Here is a 21,365-nt window from a genome sequence, read left to right as displayed (position 1 = left end):
TTTCATGCTGGAGAGACTGGAATTATAGATGCTTTAAAACCAGTTTTTGTTTAGCTATTTATTGATTTCCTACACATAAGTGCTGTCAAGTTCAGCGTTCCCAAACTGTTTAGGTTTGTTGACCTTTTTGCAAACAAAATTTATGCTGCTGTTTGTGTGAGGTTTCAAGTTAAACTTCTGAAATAAGCACTATTCAGATGTACTGATTTGCTCCCCACCCCCCACCCCTCCACCAAATAATTTATCATCAGGTGATATAAAAAGTATGACTGCAAGGCTCATCTTGTATTTTGGCAAGAAAGAATGTGCAACTTGTGCAGAGTTGACCATTGGTTCATCTTGGCCAATATAGTGTAACCTAAGAGGTGGCTAACCTATGGCCCTTTAGGGCCTTCCATGGTTTGGCTGAAGAAGCAGTTGCTCATATGTAGGCTCCAAAGAGGTCAGGGCCCCAGCGTTATCAGAAGTGAAGGACATGTGGAAGACTACACACAGTAGGTGCTCATGCATAGGGCTCCTCAATGCAGGTGTTCAGATCTATGTGTTGGTGTCAGGGGTGGGCCAGTGCACCCCTACTTCCTGGTCACCATATGATGTCTCCATCACACACAATTCAAATGTGAAGAGGGTACTGTCTGCTTTAATGCATGGAGTCATGTACTACAAGGACTTCAGAAACTGAAAAGTGGTGGTGGTAAAGCCAGAGCCTACCCACAGCTCAAAAGTGAAGCCCTTATAGAAGAGGCAGACTATCCAGACATCTCTGTTCCTTAACCCTGTTTGAACCCAAATTTTTCTGATGCGGTGTATTGGTATGCAAGGAGGGAAGGTTGTTGGGTAGTGAGAGGGCATAAATTATAGGCTAGTTAGTAACTTGGATTTGTGTGACAGACCTTTTAATCTACAAATGAGACTTTATATCACTTCCTCTTCTGTTCTGACTCTCCCGGTCTCTTGTATGTGTTTTCTTTCCAATAATCCTGCTGGTTACGTATATATGGTACCTTAGAATTACATGTTTGTCTGTACATATCAGTTAACTGAAATTTAACTGAAATCAGAGCAGGGGCTGATTATGGATAATATGTTTTTCTTTGGCTTCTGGAGTGCCCTCTGGTGGTTTTAAAAGACTATGATAGCTTTTAATTTGAGGCAGTTTCCAAGAACACTACCCTGCTATGAAAAATAGCCACTCATACGTCATCCGGAAGACAAGATGTTTGAGATTCAAATGGATACTATGGCAGCCAGAACAGGGTTGGGGTGGAGCAGCCATTTGGATATATTTGCATAATTTTAAGATCCTAATAAAAATATTAGAAGGTTGTAAAAGTTAATGGAACGATTACAAGGTTATAAAAGTTAACCACCTAACACAGGAGTGTGGGACCTTTTTGACCCAGCAGAAGCGAGCCTTATTCTTCCCCACCCCTGTGAATCAACACACTTGTAAATCTCTGTTATCGTTATGTCAGATGATTGACAGGTGAGTTACTCCACCCATCTGTCCAAGTCCATTGTGCACTGTTTTTGAAGTACCTTACAGCCAGCTAGTTGTTGGGCACGTTGGAACCACAGCTCAAGGGACTAGGGCAGTCTGTAGAGATTGGCTGAGTGATCAAGTTTCCTATGGGGAACTCAGTCGAACAGCTGATCCAGCAGCATCGTCCTTGCTCCACACCTGATGTACACATAGCGTTGGATGTGGAGCAGGCGGGTGTGGTTTGGGGAAAATGATATTGTGGTGTGAATTTGGCTCACAGATCGAAGGCTCCCTACCTTTGATCTTACATGTGATGTGGTAGAATGGTTGCCAGTGAGGCTACAAAGTGCATGGACATCACTGTTGTAACTGATTTTGTGTGAAGCAAATACTACATAATTTGGGCTTTAAAAAAAATCAAACTTCTTATGTGAAAGTTCATGGAAATGAAGAGCTTCCTGGGATACAGCTAATTGGGATACAGATAATTTGCCACTTGGACTAGAGCCCATGTGGTTTGGGTCTTCTGTGGCAAACATTGCTAATCAGCCCCATTTACTGCCCCAGCTCTCTTGCCTGTGGTTTTTAATAACCCAAATAACCTTTCTTGTAGTTCTATTTGCGTCTGAAATTACCAGTGCATCTTGGTGCCATTTGTGATCTTTCGCTGCAATGAATTACTATTCTAGTGTTAGGGCACAGATAACGGTACTGAGGTGTGATTGCCAACTTCCAGGTAGATGAGCCATGAAACCAGGTTTTGATGGTTTGCATGTAATTCTGGCACCAAAGTAAATCTGCCACATGAAGCTTCTGCTGCAGGCTTTCTTACGTGATACAGGCCATGTTGGTGTTGAGCCTGGATAATTCCATTGCAGGCATCTAAATAGTGAAGAAGATACTGGACAAAGCTGGATTTAATCAGGATTCTGAACTGGTTTAGAAGTGTCCTGGCTTAATTTCAGCCAGGGTTAACTTTTTTATACATAATGGCAGGCCCTATGGGAACGGGGGGGGGGGGGTTATTTCTGAGGGACAGAGTAGTAGGCCCAGGAGTTTCAGTCAAGAATATTTTTGCAAGTTCTGACATGCCTTGATAAATCACATTCAGAGGTTTAATAACCAAAGATGTAAATGAGGCTTTTGCCTGCTTGAGTCCACAGATCCATTGGGGAAGGGCTGTAGCTCAGTGGTAGAGCATCTGCTTTGCATTCAAAAAGTCCCAGGTTCAATCCCTGGCATCTCCAGATAGGGCTGGGAGAGACTTCCTCTCTGAAACTCTGCCTGGCAGTAGAAACAATACTAAGCTAGGTGGACTGTTGACCTGACTCAGTATATGTTGGCTTCCTGTGTTCCTGTGCATAAGTTTTCTGTTGAACCTGAACTGGAAAACTATATTTATAAATTTCAGAGCAGGCTGGGATATTCAAGCACTGTTTTGAAGTTGGTTTAATATCCTGGCTTATTCCAAAGCTGTTGATCCAGATGGGGAAAACTGTGATTAAATGGAAAACTCTAGTCAATAGTTAAAACTTCCTGTTTCGTTTGCTGGTTGCATGCATGAGCAAGAGGCATATTCCTATCTTGGCTTATTAAGCAGAGATACAATCACCCAAACCCTCCCTTTGTACCGAAAAGCAGAAAGGCAGTTGGAGCAGCATATCTTAAACCATTTTTTTGCTAAGCAGCCGTACTAAAGATGTTTTTGTCTGGTTCCAGGCTTCTGTTAGCTTGACCGAAAGTGAGACGTTGCCTTTTATGCTGCTTCATTTCAAAAACACTTGCTGGGCTGCTATTTGAGCATCACTGTTAAAGATTCCTAATAAAATCACTCTTGAGTGGCTGCTGCCGTGTGGTTGCATCTGTAACAATCTGTCCAAGACTGAATGCCAGACATGAAGCTGCATTATACCGAGTCAGAATGGTGATCCATCTGGCCCCAGAGTGCCTGCACTGGCAACTGTTTTCCAAGGTCTTGGGTATGGCCCTGCTTCCTAAGACCCTTTAGCTAGAGCTGCTGGACATTAAACCTGCGCCTTTGACATGAAAAACATGTCCTCTGCCACTCAACTATAGTCCCTCCCCTTGGCCATATAGGGCTTCTCTTGAAATTGCTTCCATTCACATAGAGGTGCAGCCGCCTGCATTCTAATTGGCACACATCACTTGACTCTAATTCTCTCTCCTGTACTAGCTCTTCGTTTCCTGCGCCAATTCATATGCGCAAGCCCAGATGTGCAAAGCTTTTGAAATGTATTGGATTCATAATGAAGAGTATGAGTCATTTCTTACGTCGTGTAACAATCTTTCTATGATTAACTCAGAACTCTTACCTCACTCTATACCATACATGTGCAGAATCCATGTGGCAGTGATGCAGAGAAAGGTATTCCTGGTGACTGCTCAACCAGCTACGGAGTGTTCTTCTGCTGGAGATTTGCTAAAGCTTTCAGAAGCATTGAAATATGTTTTCAATTGGTCTAGCTTATAGTGATCAGAACTAAGCAGTTGCTGGAGTTTAAAAAGCGTACTGTATGATAAGTTAACAATTATTGTGTTACTGCTTGTTTCTCTGTCCTTGCGATAAGATGACCTACAGTTTAAATGAATTAAACCAAACTTCTTTTGGCAGTCATGCTGGCTAAAACTGACTTTTCCAGACTCCTCTATGTCTTAGGATGTTGGATGGAATCCAGCACCGTGCTGCGGTGAATGTCCCATCAGCACAGGCATTGCTGCTTCTCAGATGGAACAGTCTCCCCTCTCCTCCCCTGTGTGCTGTTCTAGGCATTCTCCAGACCAACCCAAGCCAGTTTCAGTGGGGGAAGAGAAGAGGGAAAACCCCCATTGTGCAAGCAGAAGTCCAAGTACAGGGCTTGCACTGATGGAGCTTGTTAGGGGGTTAGTGCTCATTACTTTTAGGACGCTCTTTAAGCAACTAAGACCTCCACTGTTGTCATGATGGAAATGTAATGTAAACTTAACATTTGAGCTTTATCAAGCGCTAAGAGACTTAAGTTGCCACCACAAGATTAGCGTATTTGTTCAGAATAAGTTCTCTGAAATCAGTAGATTTTCAGGAAAAGCACTGATGATATTAGACCGTGGAACCTCACCTTGAACTATTTGTAGGTTTGTTTTAGTAATAAGTGTAGATCCCACCCTTTTTTAAAAACAACAACACCCAAAATATTTAAATAAAACACTGTAGTGAAGCACTATAATAAAGTACAAATGCTGATCATGAATGAATTGAATACTTTTAATTAAACAAAATTGTTGCATAGTTCAAAGAAATTTGTTTTATGGCGTCTAGAGCATGATAAATTCTTTAAAACCGTCCTTGTAATAAAAGTGTTGTTGTGTTGGGAATAACATGAATATGGCAAGTTATTTTTTAGGCTGCAATCCTATGCATATGTACTTAGGAGTAAGCTCAACTGATTAAAGTGAAGCTTGCTTATATTATTATTACTTTCATTATTTATTCGATTTTTATACCACCTTCCATCAAAATATCTCAGGGCTGTTCACATAGGATGCCTGTATGGAAATGAAGGAAGCTTTTTAAATGAATGCTGAAATCAATCTATTAAAGTATATTTTTGTGGGAGTTGTGCAAATAAAAGCCAGAGACTTTACCAACTTTGAGCTAATGTATATGTTGCAGTAAGCATAAGAGGTTCAGTGAATGCCAATGTTTATTGGTAATCCTTAAAGTCTTTGGAGGTCCTTAGGAAATGGTAAACTGTGAAATTTTCAAGGCGTCCAAAAACGCACTTCTTCACTGTCTTGCCGAGACAGATGCATGCCAACAATCAAAGAATCTTAAGGCAAACTGAGTGCTTTTTTTCTGACAGTGACCAAATTTCATCCTCCTTTCTCTCCCATTACTGGCAAATATTTGAACAATTTCCCACAAAACTTACTCTGGACATTATCAGTGAATTATTGAAACAATAATGTCTTTGGTCAAAGACACTTGGTTGGCTTTAAAATACTTCCACTAATGTCAGAATTGTCTGAAATATTCCACTGGCTCCCTAAAATGTTAAGAACTCCTAGTAAATGTCAGAGGTTCATAGTTTGACATTTACCTTAATACACACTTGTCCAAGGGTGCATTGATTTAAATCGGATTTCTTGTTGTGAAATTAATATATTTCCTGGGCAAGCATGCATGCTATCTGATTGCTACAATAATTAATGTGTTCGTTTGCGATTGAATATAATCCAGAATCTTTTACCACGTAGTCTGCATCAATTGCAGAATTGGAACTGCTTCGAGAAAAGCAGCTTAGCCCTCTTTGTATGTGCTCAAGGAAGCAAAGGAAGAACACATGTCTGCAGCTGAAATTGTGTGCACAGTTATTTGTAACAAAGTTTCTTTGAACATCAATACTTCCTAGTAAATAGGCGTAGGACTGAGTTGTAAGTGTCTGGAACTTTCCAGAAGCAAGGCTGGTCGGTAGTACACACACAAAAACCGTGTTTCCATGCGATCATGGAAACCATTCTGTTGGTTACAGTGCCATACTTTGAAAAGGAATACATTGCAAAGTTCATGTAGCAAAACATTTGCACAAGGTCACCCATGTGGGCTGTTGGAATGCTGGGTAAAATGTGGATTAGCATCTCCTAGCTTCCAGCACCTGTGATGGCCTGCTAAACTCTTGTTAGGCCATAGTAACAAATAATAATTAAATAGTTCATTGTGCCATTTTGTCAACTTCGGAAGTTAGACATTTGTCCCTGTAATTCTTGCTTTATTAGAAAAATAGCCTATTTAAGATGTGTTTGCTATCAGGCCACAATTCATTTTAAAGAGACAAGTAGATTTTAACATGCTTTGTATTTAGATTTCATTTTAAACCAGGTTATTTTAGGAAAGACACCACATAATTAGAATTGTAAAATCAATTTAAAATCATTTACCTTTATCCACTTTGCAAACTCCTCCCAAATTACTCTTCCCATGTTTCCATTTAATTATACATTTCTTCTTCCTACTTGTTGCCATTAGCTTGAAAACTTGGCTTCCACTTGATTATGCTCACACATCCCTTATGGAAATGCTTCAGTGGCTGCCACTTAATTACTAAAGAAATTGCTGCATATTTAGATGTAGGCATCTCATTTGCTGAACAGACATGTAATAATAATTCATATTTAGAGTATTTTTTTGAGATCCTTCTTTCTATTAAAAGTCTCCCCAGAAATTGGTCACTATCTGATATATACAAGCTTTTAAATTCTGTTTGTGTTGGTAGAATTACTTGTTAACATATTTTACAATGGAATTTTAGTTGATCAGCTTACTAGCTACAAAACTGAGCTATGTTAGGGAGCTGCTGTGGCATATTAACATGTGTTTGTATTTCTAGGTACGAGCACACCAGTTAGTTTTACCACCCTGTGATGTAGTGATCAAAGCTGTAGCTGACTATGTCCGCAATATTCAGGACACTTCTGATTTGGATGCCATAGCTAAAGATGTCTTTCAACATTCACAGGTAAGGAAGGAACAAAGATCATAGTTGTAGACTCATTTTAAAGTACAATTGTACAAAGTCAACTTCTGCTTTGTGTGTACTCATGTTCACATGCCTGCCTATCACTATTCTCTCTTATCACTGTCATGTCCAAGGATGTGTAAGTTGGGTTTGCTTTTTTGGGTTCTGTAAATTTCCATAATACCGGGTACAGCTTTATGGCAATGTTAACACCAAAGACTTTTAGTAACACAAGCATGGCTACTAACATTTCAGTTTTGGTTGTGGTTGCATTATAGGCCTGAACCTAACAGTGTTGTTGTGACCATGCTAGCTGAATAGTACTAATCATCAGGGTGGTTAAGAGGGATGTAGGGGGAAAAACAACGGATAGGAATCTCAGTAGAGCTCAAATCCTGCATTTGAGATAATTAAACGCAGATTGTTAGACAACGAATTTCAAGAACTTAGTAGTAAAATCAGGAACAGCTTCTGTGCAAGTCTAGAGATGGTGCGATGTGAGGAGCCAGTGGCTACCTATCTCCCATTGGACCAACCTGAATCAACACAGGGCATACATGCTAGCAAGACTGAATGTGCCACCTTCGGCAATACGGTAGGGAGAGTCCATAAAAGACCTCTCGCAGAGAGATTATGCCCGAGGACAGAGTCATATAAAATCAGTTGTGCGTGTTCTTTTGCACTCCACATGCATCAGTTGTGCACTGATTTTTTGTTAGCAGGGAGTGGCATTCAGATGAATGTAAGTTAGCCTTATGTTTACTCAGGATAGAGATAAGATGGAGATAGTAGTCAGGTTTCTGCAACATAAAGTGAAGATTTGTGAATGTTATACAACCTTAATTTAATAGCTAGATGTAGATTTTGCTGAGCGATTTTATTGTACTGAATCTTACTGCAATCTTGTCTGTATGCCCATAAAGGTTTGAGAAATGAGAATACTAGTGTGTGTGTGTGTGTGTGTGTGTGTGTGAGAGAGAGAGAGAGAGAGAGAGAGAGAGAGATATTTTAATAAAGCTTTTAATATGTCTTTTAGTCTAGAACGGATGACAAGGTTAAACGATTTAAGAGAGCAGTTGCATATTATTCAGCAACCAATAAGCCTATGCCATTTCATCCACCACACTACCTAGGTAAGTGTTGAAACTTACTTTGAGTTGAGCATGATACTGAGAATTTGGTTAAACAGTAGGAGATGACCTACACCAGGGAGGAGATGGGAGACAATAGAGAAATCGTACAACATTTACCCTATTAAATCAGTCAGATTTCATTTTGATATCCTGGATCAGTAGGTAATCTGATCCAGCTGTGGTACCTAACAGGCACTCTTGTGTCTGCTCTAATTGTTCCACTCGCTGCTATCGGAGAAGTTCTGGCAGTTGAAATTGATGTTACTTATTGGCAGATTAGCTTGTGCACAAGCAGATGTTGGCTTCTCTGCTGTGGTTAGTCACAAGCTCTGGCTTGGACATAACATTAAGCCAGCTAGTCTGTGGTTTGCTTCCCCGCTGGGGGGGCAGAGTGTGAGTGCTCAAGCCAATGTTGCACCCAGACATGGTCTTTGTTGGCTGTGGACCTTTTCTCTGTGGTGTCATGCCTCTGACCCAGAGCTTTCCAAACTTTTCATGTTGGTAGCACACTTTTTAGACATGGATCATTTTGTAATGCAGTAATCCAGTTTTACTAGCAAACTAACCCTTGGAGGAGTTTAGAGAGCGTTTGTGTGACACACCTACACACAGCAGCCGACACACTAAAGTGTCACGATACACAGTTTGGAAAGCTCTGCGCTGACCGCTTCTTTGCCACATACATGGCAATACTTGATGCAGATTTGGAAATGCATCTGGTTAAAAGGGGGATTCCTGGGTGAGGTTATTGCTTGCTTTTCTCCTCCAGGATAGCATCCTATTTTGAAATGTTCTTGTGTGTAAGAGAGAGTGTGCATATGTGCCAGTGTGTCTCTTTGTGCAGAAATTCCTTTGAGCAAAGTGAATTTTGCTTCAAAAACAAGATCTAAAGAGCTTACAACTAACTTTATCCTGGATAAGTTTTACATCAGATTATTAGACACAATTACTGAGACTAGTCTTAACTATTTCTGAAAACGTTAGTGGTGTGCACCAACTACAATATTCAGTTTGGCCCCTGATTTGGGAAACAGCTCACTTCTATCCAAGATGTTTTATAGGGTGCCCAGTTCAGCTTTGGGTTCATTCAATCTGCTCACCACCCAGATAGCTATTGGAAAGGCAAAAAAAAAGGCTATATAAACTTTTCCCTTTTTGATGGAAGTGAATGAAATTTGCAGGTACACTAGCCCCTCCTGAGTAAAGGAGCATGCCAAATTTCAGAAAAATAAATCCACGGGCTTTTGCGCTGGATATCTTTCCACATTGATTTTGGGGTAAGAAAAACTAAAAGGGACTTGCTTTCTAGGTAAAAACATTTTATTTAATTCCAGCTTGACCTGTCATTCCACTCTGGTTTCATGATAAGCTTAGAGATACTATTTTTGTATTCAGCAGACACACATCCTGTCGGGTTTTTTTTAATGCCTTTTTTTGATGAGGCACCGTGAAGCATTTCCATGGATCCCCACTTCACCCTTGGTGTCTCGTACAAATCCTGCTTTCCCACTGACAAGGCATTCCTCTATGCTTTGGAATTTGTCTGAATACAGTGTACAGCCCTATTAAATAAAGAGGTAGAAGAGCACTGTGGTCATTTGTCATAACTAACTGTTCTAGTCTACACATGTAACCATATGGAACTCTAAAACTAGAACTTTTGATAAAGGTAACATTTGTTGCATTAGCGAAATAGTGTTTAAAATAGAAAATGCTTGGAACTGGGGCAAAACACCATCTGGATAAATGTCAGTTCCCCATCTGTGGGTTTTGTCTGTTCTGAAGTGATGTCACTTCACCTCAGTTTGCTGTGGAAATCACAATAATTGGGGCTTGATCACACAGAATAGTAAGTTCTGCAAGACTTGCCTTTTTACGCCAAGACAGCCACACAATAACCTCCCTATTCTGAGATAAGCTATCTTGTCAAAATGGTACAGATTTGAGTTAGTTTTACTTTTCTATCTCCCAGGTTGATGGGTAACATATAGAAATCAGTTTTCTCTCTTCTGGATAAATCCTACATAACAAATCTTCATTAGACTAATTGAAAGCAGATATATTAATGGCTTTAAAGTGTTGTTTGAACTTGGTTTCCTCTTACATGATGTATCCATCTTCATGTGCCTGACTCTCTTCAAGTCTTGATTTCTGACCGACAGAGAGAAATGTGGTACCAATCAAAAAGACTTCTTAATAACTCGTTGCTGAGAGAGTATCCTGGTTAAAGTGAGAAAAGACTTCAAAGATTTCACATTTTTTCTTCTGTTCTTGCGTGTTGCACACGAACTGAGGATATTAAAAACAAACCACTTCGGAACTGGATGCAGAATTAAAATTGCTGCACTTCCTGTTCTGCGGGGATATAGAAAGTAAACAATGGATACTAAAATGGTGGGAGTGACTGTAACATAAACAGAACAGGAACAGATAGTGGAAAGAAAAAATAAATGATCAGACTAGGAGGAAGTGAATGTGTCTCCTGAGAGAGGCAGAAAATGAAACAAAACTGACAGTCACTGTGTGTGTTGAAGTAACCTGTACTATAGGAAATGAGGTCAAAGCTTTAAAGAACAAAAGCCTAATATCAGGCATTTGTTCTTACATGATTACTTTGTCCTATTGAGGATTCGCCTAAAATGCAACTCTGGCCAGGCTGTGCATGAGACTGAATTTGTTTTGATTTTTCCTGTAATAGCCAGACCAAATCAATTTGGAATGCCGGGTATAGTGCCACCGTATGTCTCTGCTCAGATGCTTAACATTCCACAGACCCCTCTCCAAGCAAAACATGTGGCAAGTATACTCTGCTTTTTCCTCTTTTCTCCCCACCAGCACTCTTCAATTGTTTTTGAGAAATGTGTGTCGCACATATATAGAGTATGAGCAGTGTGCTCTGATTTATGAAGAAGCAGCTATAATTTATAATATACTTCCCCCCCCCTTTAGGCCCAGCATATGTCTAGTCAAGGTAATACCCAAGGTCAGGGTCCATATCCCTATAGCCTCTCGGAACCAGCCATCACCTTGGATGCAGGTGGGAAAAATATTTCTGAGCAGAACAACTACAGCAACATTCCTCATGAAGGAAAACATACACCACTATATGAACGATCCTCTCCAATAAACCCAGCTCAGAGTGGGAGCCCCAATCATGTGGATTCAACATACTTTCCTGCCTCTTCTACATCATCATCTTCAGACAATGATGAAGGCAGTGGCAGCGCTGTGAAGTAAGTACATCATGTGTTACTAGCAGGACTGGAAAAGAAAGTTGCTAGTAGCGTCTTTGAATTTACTGTCACAGAGAAATGTTCATGCACCTGCTGTTGTTTCTATATTCAGTTGATGTGATCTACTTAATTGTAATGTATTTTGTCTTTTGTTTTGTTAATGCTGGTGGCACAGAAACGTTTTCAGATAAATGAGCAAAATTTAAAAAGTAAACTAATCTTGTATCAGCCAAGATGTAGAGGATATTAAATTTTTGCTATAACAATGTTTATTAGTTGTGTGTATGATGTGCAGGGTAGGAAGTGAATAAGCTTATACCAGACAATGTTAAGTGTTGGATCCTTTAAACTGATTGATTTGTGAAATAGGTAGAGAGCAGAGGCAACAGTATTTGGCTTCCCAATTTCCCCTGGTTGGCTAAAGAGAGTGAAGACTTATTTCAGAAATTAGTTTATATCAGTTAGAAGGTTAGTAGCCCAATTTTTACTGGTATGTGCATGTGCCTATGTTAGCCATTTTTCACCTAAAAGGCGGCGGGGGGGAGCTCTTTTGAATATACAGTCATACCTCGGGTAAATATGCTTCAGGTTGGGCGTTTTCAGGTTATGCTCCACGGCGACCCGGAAGTAACGGAATGCGTTACTTCCAGGTTTCACTGCTCGCACATGCGCAGATGCTCAAAATGACATCATGCGTGGAAGCGACAAAACGCAACCCGCAGACGTGCAGTCGTGTGTTACTTTCTACTCAGGATGCGAATGGGGCTCCGGAACGGATCCCGTTCACATCCAGAGGTACCACTGTATATAAAACTTCATTGCCTGATCCCCTGGAGACTACTCTTACTTGCCATAGGCCATCAGGTAAGTGGCTGTTCACCTGTCAACTTTACACAACTTAGGGTGCAAGTATCACCCCTAACGATGAACTTATGCAACGATCTTATTTGTGTTCCATCCTTTTAATAAATTCCCACGGATGCTTACAAAAATCCAAGATCAAATAATATGATATAATTGAAACATACAACAAGTACACTAAAAGCAGCAGTTCTAAAAGAACAGCTGCCCTTAAGCCAAATTAAAATGCCTGGGGAAACCAAAAAGCTCTTTGTGTAGCACTTGACATTAGTGTTAAGCACCAGATGAGACGTCCTGGAGAAAGTATTTTGGCACCACAGGCTTTCTTCCAGGTGGAAGCGAACCTAGAAAAGGACCTTTGCTGAAAACCTTAGCACATGGGCAGTTGCATGTGGAGAAACATGATATCACTGGTGCCCTCGACTCAAACCATGAAGGTGTGCTAAATGTCAAAAACACTTTGAATTGAACCTGTAAACAAACTCTGCAAATACAAGGGGGGGTTGTGTTTATCTTGATACTATTTAACAGTACCTTTGAATTATAATTCTGAAAATAAAAATAGTGTGGCATTCTTCCCCCCCCCCCCCAGTCATGTTGGTGGGAACAAATTGCGCTGGGAGAAAACAGGAACCCAGTCAGAAAATCAAGGACGTGGGGATCCAGGAGACCAAACAAAGGTAGAGTCCTTCTTATCACTATAGTCTGTGTTGATTAGATTTTATATGCACAGCTGAATCCTGTGATTTTTCTAAAAATAAAAAGACTGCTTTTGTAAGGTGAAATTTGAAAAGCTCTTGACACCTGAAGGGCAATGAGCTCTGTGCATGCATGCATATGACTTTTAACTTCATTTGCAAGTATATTCAAATTTTACTTTCAAAAATTCTCTTAGAGATGCTTGATATTTAGTTGCAAAGCTTCCACATTTAAAGCTAGAGGAAGATGTTCCTGTTATAGATTACTTTTTATGTCTATTACAGGCAGAAGGTTCCTCTACTGTTTCTTCAGGAAACCAGGCAGCTGAAGTTAAAGGGAACCAAGTCAATAGTGCACAAATCCCATGTCTGTTGTCAATGCCCACCAGGAACCATATGGATATTACCACTCCTCCATTACCACCTGTAGCACCAGAAGTATTAAGAGTGGCAGAGCACAGACACAAAAAGGGGTTAATGTATCCCTACATCTTTCATGTTCTAACCAAGGTAAGGTTTTCAGAGTTTTAAGTAGCACCAGAATCCTAAAAGGATTGGTGAACGCTTGCTGTTGTCCCTTGCTTTTAATTAATTAGTGCAAACATAGCTGAAGCCCTGGTGCTTCTAAAGCTTTCCTTTCCTGGGGTTTCTAAAAATGTTTAGAACTCCCCCCTCTCCCTTTGAAATGCCATACCAACCATCTGTTTGGATCAGGGGAGATGTGAAGATTCTTGTATGCACTGGAATGCCTTCTGCTGTTGCACTCCCAAGATTCGGTAGAGTGCATATGTTAAAATAATTTAATAGTATTCCTGACTTCTTGCCCCATCAACCTATTCATGTCTGGCAACAGAGCCTGCTGGGCTTGACCCAAATGACATAAACAGGGTACTTCCACAGTAATGGAAGAGACCTTGTTTCCCCCAATGCTGTTGAGAAAAACTGGACCATTCTTTTCCTCACAGTTTACCAGTTATTCATCCGTGGGTCCTGAGGTCCACAGTTTTTAGGACCTCGATCTCGGTGTGCTTCTCTTGTGGCTGGCTTGCACCAGCATCAAGAAGTCCTCCAGGCAACTGTCCTCAGGCTAAACACTGGATAAAAAATGAATCAGTTAATCAACCAATGAGATTTTAGGTCTTGAATTATTTTTATTATGAAAAATGTATCCAAGACTTTAACGCAGAGTGGTTTCTTTATATTGTGCATTTTATCATAGCTAATAGGTGCTAAGAGCTGGACTACTACTACTAATGCTGGAATCTGCAAGAGTTTGTATGCTACTAATCATTTTGTTCATGTACAGGGTGAAATTAAAATTGCAGTTTCTATTGAAGATGAAGCAAACAAAGACCTGCCTCCTGCTGCTCTTCTTTATAGGCCAGTTCGTCAGTATGTTTACGGTGTCCTGTTCAGTTTGGCAGAAAGCAGGAAAAAAACTGAGAGGCTTGCCTTTAGAAAGAACAGACTTCCTCCAGAATGTATGTATCTGCCTTCTACTATTATTGCTGGCTGAGCTCGGACATCATACCAAACTATAGTTTGCACCAGCCATGTTTTAGAGTGTCATTTGAGCAGAAATCCATTCTCATAGTGTTGGATACAACTGATAGAATGCAATTAAAAGATTCTGGAGGAGAAACAATGGCCACAGCTATGGTTTATCAGTTCAGACATCACTGTCATTGTTAGTATAACTGTAGTTTCTGATTAATGGATTTCTGACTGATTACAAAATGGGTTTGTTAATTCAGATATCATTCAAAATTAGTTAAGCTTGGTATAATGTTTGAACAGAGTCAGCATTTCCTTATAAAGCTTTATATACCACTTTTCTACTACAGTCTAAACAGCAGTTCTTTGAATTTTGCTACAAACATAAATCTTAAAACTTACTAATGCAGTTGTAAAACAGTAGCAGCAAAAGAGAACATTATCTGTAGCTGAAATACAATATTTCATTCTTCCCCAACCTTGTTGGAGGAAAATTTATAAATAATTAGCACATTATGAATTCAATTTTGAACTGACTTCTGGGTTACTTTAAAAAGTGAGTGTGTTGGAGGATTGAATAAGTGCATTGTTAGGTTGTATTTTGTGTAAAATAGGCCTCTATCCTGAATGTTGACACAAACAGTTAAGCAATAACCTTGATGGGACAGCACCAAACATGGTTTTTTTCTTGCAGATATGTCAAAATCTATAAAACTACTAGAAATATAATGAGTTAAGCCTCAATAATCCTGTCTGTTGGCATCAGGCAGGCATCTTTGGATTATTCTTTTTGGTGCCCGCTTAAAACATTTTTGTTTAGGCAACCCTATCCAGACACGTAGAAGTTACATGTGCTCTGTTTTTTTTAGCTATTATTGATTTTAATCACCTTTTGAATGTTTTAAAACATTTGTTTTTAACTTTTTATAGAGAATATTTTATTTTATATTTTTGTAAATCGCTTAGAGGTTTTCATGCAATAAAGCAGTATATACATTTTGTTAAATAAAACAAAATAGGAATTACAGAACCGTCTAACTTGTGAAATGAAATCTTTTCTGAACCCAGTATTGCTGTTAACGTTTAGTATCTTGTATTCAGCATAGCTGGACAAGAAGAGCTTGAATATGTACTGTGCATAAATGTCCACCTATTGGACACAATTCACTGGAAACATGTCCTGCACAAGGTCCTCTGAAATTAATTCTTCTGATACAACTCAGACCAAATTCACACCAGAGTGGCATGGGATCTTTTGCCATTGCCTTTGCTGAGTGGGAAGGAACCATACCATTTGAGATGAAAACACTATTCTGGAAACCTGGCAGGGGACAAGCGGGCAGAAGGGGTAAGCACCCCATCTCTTGCCCCCCCCCCCCCACTCCTCATCTGCACGTGGTCCCTCCAATGCTGCTTTGCAGAGGGCAAACAGTGGCCTGGGTTTCCAAGTGTGAGTAGGCTACAGAATGTAGTTCTGGCCTTAGTCTGGCTTTCAGAAAACAGCTTTTCTGATACTCCCCAGAAGGCAGAGGTAAGATTTCTGTCTTCTGCATTTCAATCTCAATATTGGTTTGCAGTTTTTGTTTGTTTGTTTTTTTATAAAATATTTATTAAAGTTTCAGAAAAAGGAATTACATAAAAACAAGAAATACAAAAGTAAAAGACAAAAATAAAAATGGTTTGCAGTTTTAAAGAGCGTAACAAGATGGCAGTAGTGCTTGGCATACTCTACAAGTCCTAGAAAAGCTTCAAGCCTGAAGGGAGAAGCAGAACCTTACAGAATGCAGAAATGATCATGCAGCAGTATTGTTTAACCAAGCTTCACCTTTGTTTTTGGCCTTTGCAAATCTCCATTAAGAAGATACATACAAGCAACCCCACCGTTTGCATATGTTCAGTATGTGCACGGCTGCACATACAACACACTCATTGCACCAAACCCGGAAGTGACCCAAAAACGTCACAAAAAGGGGCAGAACAGGGTGTTTGCAGGTTTTTTCAATGGGGTTTCAAATATACGCAATTTCACTGACACACGCGATGTCTCGAAATGTAACCCCCACGTAAATGAGGGGGTTGTCTGAGCTGATTTGGATGCTGTAGGTTAGTTTTTTGTTCAAACAAGGGGTGATACCTGTTCGCACCAACTCCCCTCTACCTGTTGCCCCCTGTACCATATCCCATACTTTTTTCTAGTATCCCCTTTCTTCCAGAAGCAGATTTAGAGGAAGTGGACAGGAAAGCTGTATTCTGTTCGCAAATGGAAACTTAGAATTCAGGCCAACATACTTACAATAACTTCCAAGATCAGGTAGAATCAGAGCTGGAAAGAACCAAGTCTTGTCTCTCAATACATTTGACTCGTCCAATGGCATATCCAGCCACCAACCTGCAATTTCAACTTAGGTGTTAATGCATTTCATATAAATCCGGGAGATATAAAAATTATCAAGTGTTGTCCATGTATACTGTATATGAGTAGCTTAAATATGCTGGCTGGATTTCAGCCTTGATAAATGTGTACAGAAGTTGAAAGTATTTGGTTTCCTTTTTTTCATTCTGTAGTTTCACCGGTGATAATTAAGGAATGGGCTGCTTACAAAGGAAAGTCCCCCCAGACTCCTGAGTTGGTAGAAGCTCTTGCATTTAGGGAATGGACCTGTCCCAATTTGAAGAAACTGTGGCTGGGGAAGGCGGTAGAGGACAAGAATCGACGAATGAGGGCTTTCTTGGCCTGTATGAGGTCAGACACACCAGCAATGCTCAACCCATCTAATGTGCCCACTCACCTTATGGTGCTCTGCTGTGTATTACGGTGAGTACGTTGACTGGATTTTTGTGTAGGATAAACACTCATCTAGAGCCACAAGATAGCCACCTGCTTTAATCCATTTAAAGACAGAGGTTTCCTCCCATGAGCAATTCCAGTCTCATTCCTGGAACAGGTTTTTCATGGCTCCGCTCTCCCTTTTCAGCCTGCTGCACTACCTCAGAATTTGTTCCTGAGGGCTAGGTAGTCACTCCAGACTTGGGATATCGGGCTGGAGATCTGCAGGTAGAGGCAGCATCAGTGGTTATCATCCCTGTTGCACGACTGCGAGAAAATCTTAGGATTCAAGCCGAGGTGTCTTGCCCTTAACTTTGGCAAGTGAATGCAAACCATATGGCTTAACTAATTTAATCTAGCATTAATAATATCTCTATGATGATGTAGTTTTACATGCTCTTCAAGCTTAGTTGTGCTTGAATTTTTCATATTAAATTTACTGATCTAATATACACCAGTTTTTATTGTTGTCACAACGCTAGCTTAAGAAGCCTACTATAAAGCACTTCTTAATTTCATTGATTTCAATAGCAGAATTAAGAAGAGAATGTAAATGTCTCCCAATTAAAAAAATAATGGAACTTTTAAGTGCTAACTTTTTGCAGGTTTGTGCCAAGTATTGTTATGTCATTATATAATTTCCATGTGGTTGTGGGACTTTCAATTCCTATATGCAGAAATTATAAGTAATGGTACCACAGCTTTCCAAGCAATGCTGATTCAGTGCTGTCTGTCTCTGTAGATATATGGTGCAATGGCCTGGGGTTCGGATACTTCGTCGCCAGGAACTTGATGCCTTCCTGGCTCAAGCTTTATCTCCAAAACTATATGAACCTGACCAACTACAGGAACTAAAGGTGACTTTAGAACTTTGGCTTTTAATCCATAATACAAGCAATCCCATTTCTTTGTCAGTACTCTTAACTTAATCCATATGCGTGTGTTATGCAAGTGTAAGTGTGTGAGTGAGAGAGAGTGTGAGTGAGAGAAGGGGTTCTGGTTTCAACTCCAAGTGAACTCTTAACTTGTTCGTCGTAATTGTGATATCATCTATTCACTTCTTTACTTGGTATTTTATTTCCTTTGCATCTGTAGCTTTCAAACTTGTAATAAAGGGTTTCCCAAGAATATATCACTTTCCTTGATTCACTCTTTTCTCCGTGGAACCCCTGTGTGTCAGCTATAAACCAATATACCTTTAATTATTTCATGGAACTAATTGTGCATCTTCTGTTCAGGAAATAGGAAGAATGCTGATTTATAGTCACTTTAATTAGCCGACCCTACTGGGTAACCCTAGGGTTTTGGTGCCTAACTTTGAAACAGAGGGGTTTGGACTTCTGCTAATTAAGCATACTAGTCAAGGTTCTGTCCCATCTCAAAGGAGTCATTGTTTTTGTTTGCCTTGTCTATTGCTTCCCTTTCCTTTCCTTGCCTTCTCTACTTTCCTGGTCCCTGGTCTGTCTGTCCCCCTCGTCACTGCCCACTGCTTCCTTGCTAGCAACTTATACTTCCTTAGAGAGGTACAGTGGTGCCCCGCAAGACGAATGCCTCGCAAGACGGAAAACCCGCTAGATGAAAGGGTTTTCCGTTTTTGAGCTGCTTCGCAAGACGATTTTCCCTATGGGCTTGCTTTGCAAGATGAAAACGTCTTGCGAGTGTTCCGCTTTCTCCCCGCTTCCCCCCCTTTTTCTAAGCCACTAATAGCCTTTTAGCCGCTAATCTGCTAAGCCTTTAATAGCCGCTAAACCGCTAATAGTGCTAATCCACTAATAGGGTTGCTTCGCAAGACAAAAAAAACGCTAGACGAAGAGACTCACGGAACGGATTAATTTCGTCTTGCGAGGCACCACTGTATACCTCCCACCATGGCTCTCTAGCCCATCTCACTACCTAAAAAACAAAGAAAACAAAAGAAGAAACAGCCTATCGTGGACCACACATGCTCAGTGCACACAAAGTGCTGAACTCAGGGAAGGGGGTGGGAAACCAGGGAGAAGGGAAATGGAATAGAGTAGCCAGAACCCTGGACAAAAGTGTTACACTTTGTTGCAGGACCTCTTTTCCTTTTTTTAAAGCTAAATATACTGGTAAGAAGTAATAGGCCTAAATTTTTACTGCGGTTGTTTTCTATTCTACTAACTGGATTAATAAAGATCTGCGTCTCTAATTTCCATAGTACTTGCTGCTAATCAATACATTCATTTCTCATGGGGCTGCTTTGTTTTAAATATTTTCTTACTCATAACTTGTTTGGACATTCTTTTTCTCTCCCAGCCCCACGCCACAATAGAGTGAGGGTGGTCCTTTTCTAGCTTGTTTTGCCACAGGGAGAAGTGGAACAGCCAAACTGATCCCGGGACTGTGCAGAATCCAGTGCCCATGGCAAACCTAAGTCCCTTTTTTTATACGGCTTTTTAAAGCATTTCCAAATAGATTGCATTCCCAAATTAACTGTGGAATCTCTAGGTTTGGCCATTCATTACCCCTATTGTGAAGGAGGGACCTGCAAGCCTTATCTCTTCCTACAAACAACCTAGAAGGGAAGGAGAAGGGGAAGAAGCAGAGTTTTCTAAATAGCCTACTTTCTTGTACAGTGGTACCTTGGGTTACATACGCTTCAGGTTACAGACTCTGCTAACCCAGAAATAGTACCTTGGGTTAAGAACTTTGCTTCAGGATGGGAACAGAAATCGTGCTCTGGTGGCACGGCAGCAGCAGGAGGCCCCATTAGCTAAAGTGGCGCTTCAGGTTAAGAACAGTTTCAGGTTAAGAACAGACCTCCAGAACGAATTAAGTACTTAACCCGAGGTACCACTGTACTGGTTTTTCCACAGTGATCAAGTCCTGAAAAACAGTTATCTGCAATTTACTTGCATTTGTATTAAATAGTCTTCAATGGGCACATTTTTCAGATACAGAGAAATGTAAATTTAACTGCACACAGGCAGACTATTTTAATGGGCTTTAAGCAAGTTTAACTTAACTAGCAGGTGCAAGGTCATGTGGCTTTACCTGTACTCTTTCAGTAATAAGCTCTTAATAAGTGTGCTTGAAGCCTATAACTTTGTACGGCTGGTAGTCAACTGCGGTTTCATTTTCTGTCTTCAAAGATTGAGAATTTAGATCCTCGAGGAATTCAGCTGTCAGCATTGTTTATGAGCGGTGTTGACATGGCATTGTTTGCAAATGATGCTTGCGGGCAACCTATTCCTTGGGAGCATTGTTGTCCATGGATGTACTTTGATGGGAAGCTGTTCCAGACCAAGCTCATCAAAGGAACCCGGGAGAAAGTTCCTCTCATTGACCTCTGTGATGGTCAGGTATGTTCGCTCCTCAGGTGTCTGTTATGCCTATGGAAAATTCACTAGTTTTGAGTCGAGTTAGTCAGTTGCAAATCCCTTTGGTAAAAAATAAAATAGAATGCTTACTTTAACTAAATAAATCACATTTGGTAATTAGATTGACTTAATTTGGAGGGCTGTTAAGTCAAAAGGTTGGTGAGTCATACTTTATCTAACATATGTTCATGTGCCTAAATAAAAAGAGCTTGACAAATTGTATTGACCTTATCCTACTAAAGATCCTGGGCCTGTTTGAATGCAGAATACTATGTTTATGTGTTTAAGACCTGATGTTGATTCTTGATTGATAAATGATTTTGTAGAATAGCATATTTGAATTTAGAAGGGGTCAGTCAGAATATTTAGCTTTCTAGAATAAACATGTAAGAAATACATTGGAAGTACGTTGGTTTCTCAAGCTACTCCTGTCACCACTCCAAGATCCAGACATGGGGCTGGGCTGGATCTTCGTCCTGTGAACTGTAGGAAGGAAGACGTTGACCATAACAGGGGTTTGACCAAGAGGCACTTCCATTTGTCGTTCAAATGTGTTTGTGCTGTGTGTTTTTTTATTGTAGACTGAACAAGCTGCCAAGGTTGAAAAGATGCGCCAGAGCATCCTCGAAGGCTTAAATTTCTCCCGGCAGAACCATCCACTTCCTTTTCCTCCACCGCCTGCCATGCCTTTTTATCCAGGTTCTGTATACCCTCGGCACTTTGGGCCACTTCCACCACCTCAGGGCAGAGGCAGAGGCTTTCCTGGTAAGCATGTGTCACTG

At 40.4% G+C, this 21,365-nt stretch overlaps 1 protein-coding gene and 1 long non-coding RNA gene across 2 annotated transcripts in view; one reads left to right on the top strand and one right to left on the bottom strand.

The window, feature by feature from the left end:
• Nucleotides 1-20,349, bottom strand: part of LOC310700224 — a 103,817-nt gene extending 83,468 nt beyond the window's left edge. Inside the window, exon 1 of the long non-coding RNA XR_014522505.1 lies at nt 19,860-20,349. This is a non-coding gene — a long non-coding RNA (uncharacterized lncRNA). The remainder of the gene's footprint in view (nt 1-19,859) is intronic.
• Nucleotides 1-21,365, top strand: part of FAM120A (family with sequence similarity 120 member A) — a 50,900-nt gene that overhangs the window by 20,945 nt on the left and 8,590 nt on the right. The window contains exons 4-14 of the mRNA XM_083489211.1: nt 6,868-6,996; nt 8,033-8,129; nt 10,828-10,925; nt 11,079-11,362; nt 12,816-12,903; nt 13,207-13,431; nt 14,228-14,402; nt 16,981-17,230; nt 17,985-18,099; nt 20,356-20,565; nt 21,165-21,348. Coding sequence (XP_083345337.1) covers nt 6,868-6,996; nt 8,033-8,129; nt 10,828-10,925; nt 11,079-11,362; nt 12,816-12,903; nt 13,207-13,431; nt 14,228-14,402; nt 16,981-17,230; nt 17,985-18,099; nt 20,356-20,565; nt 21,165-21,348 — 1,855 coding nt within the window. The remainder of the gene's footprint in view (nt 1-6,867; nt 6,997-8,032; nt 8,130-10,827; nt 10,926-11,078; nt 11,363-12,815; nt 12,904-13,206; nt 13,432-14,227; nt 14,403-16,980; nt 17,231-17,984; nt 18,100-20,355; nt 20,566-21,164; nt 21,349-21,365) is intronic.

This window comes from Podarcis liolepis (assembly GCF_965112155.1).
Source record: "Podarcis liolepis genome assembly, chromosome: 2".
Lineage (NCBI taxonomy): Eukaryota > Metazoa > Chordata > Lepidosauria > Squamata > Lacertidae > Podarcis > Podarcis liolepis.
This window is presented reverse-complemented; position numbering and strand designations above follow the sequence as displayed.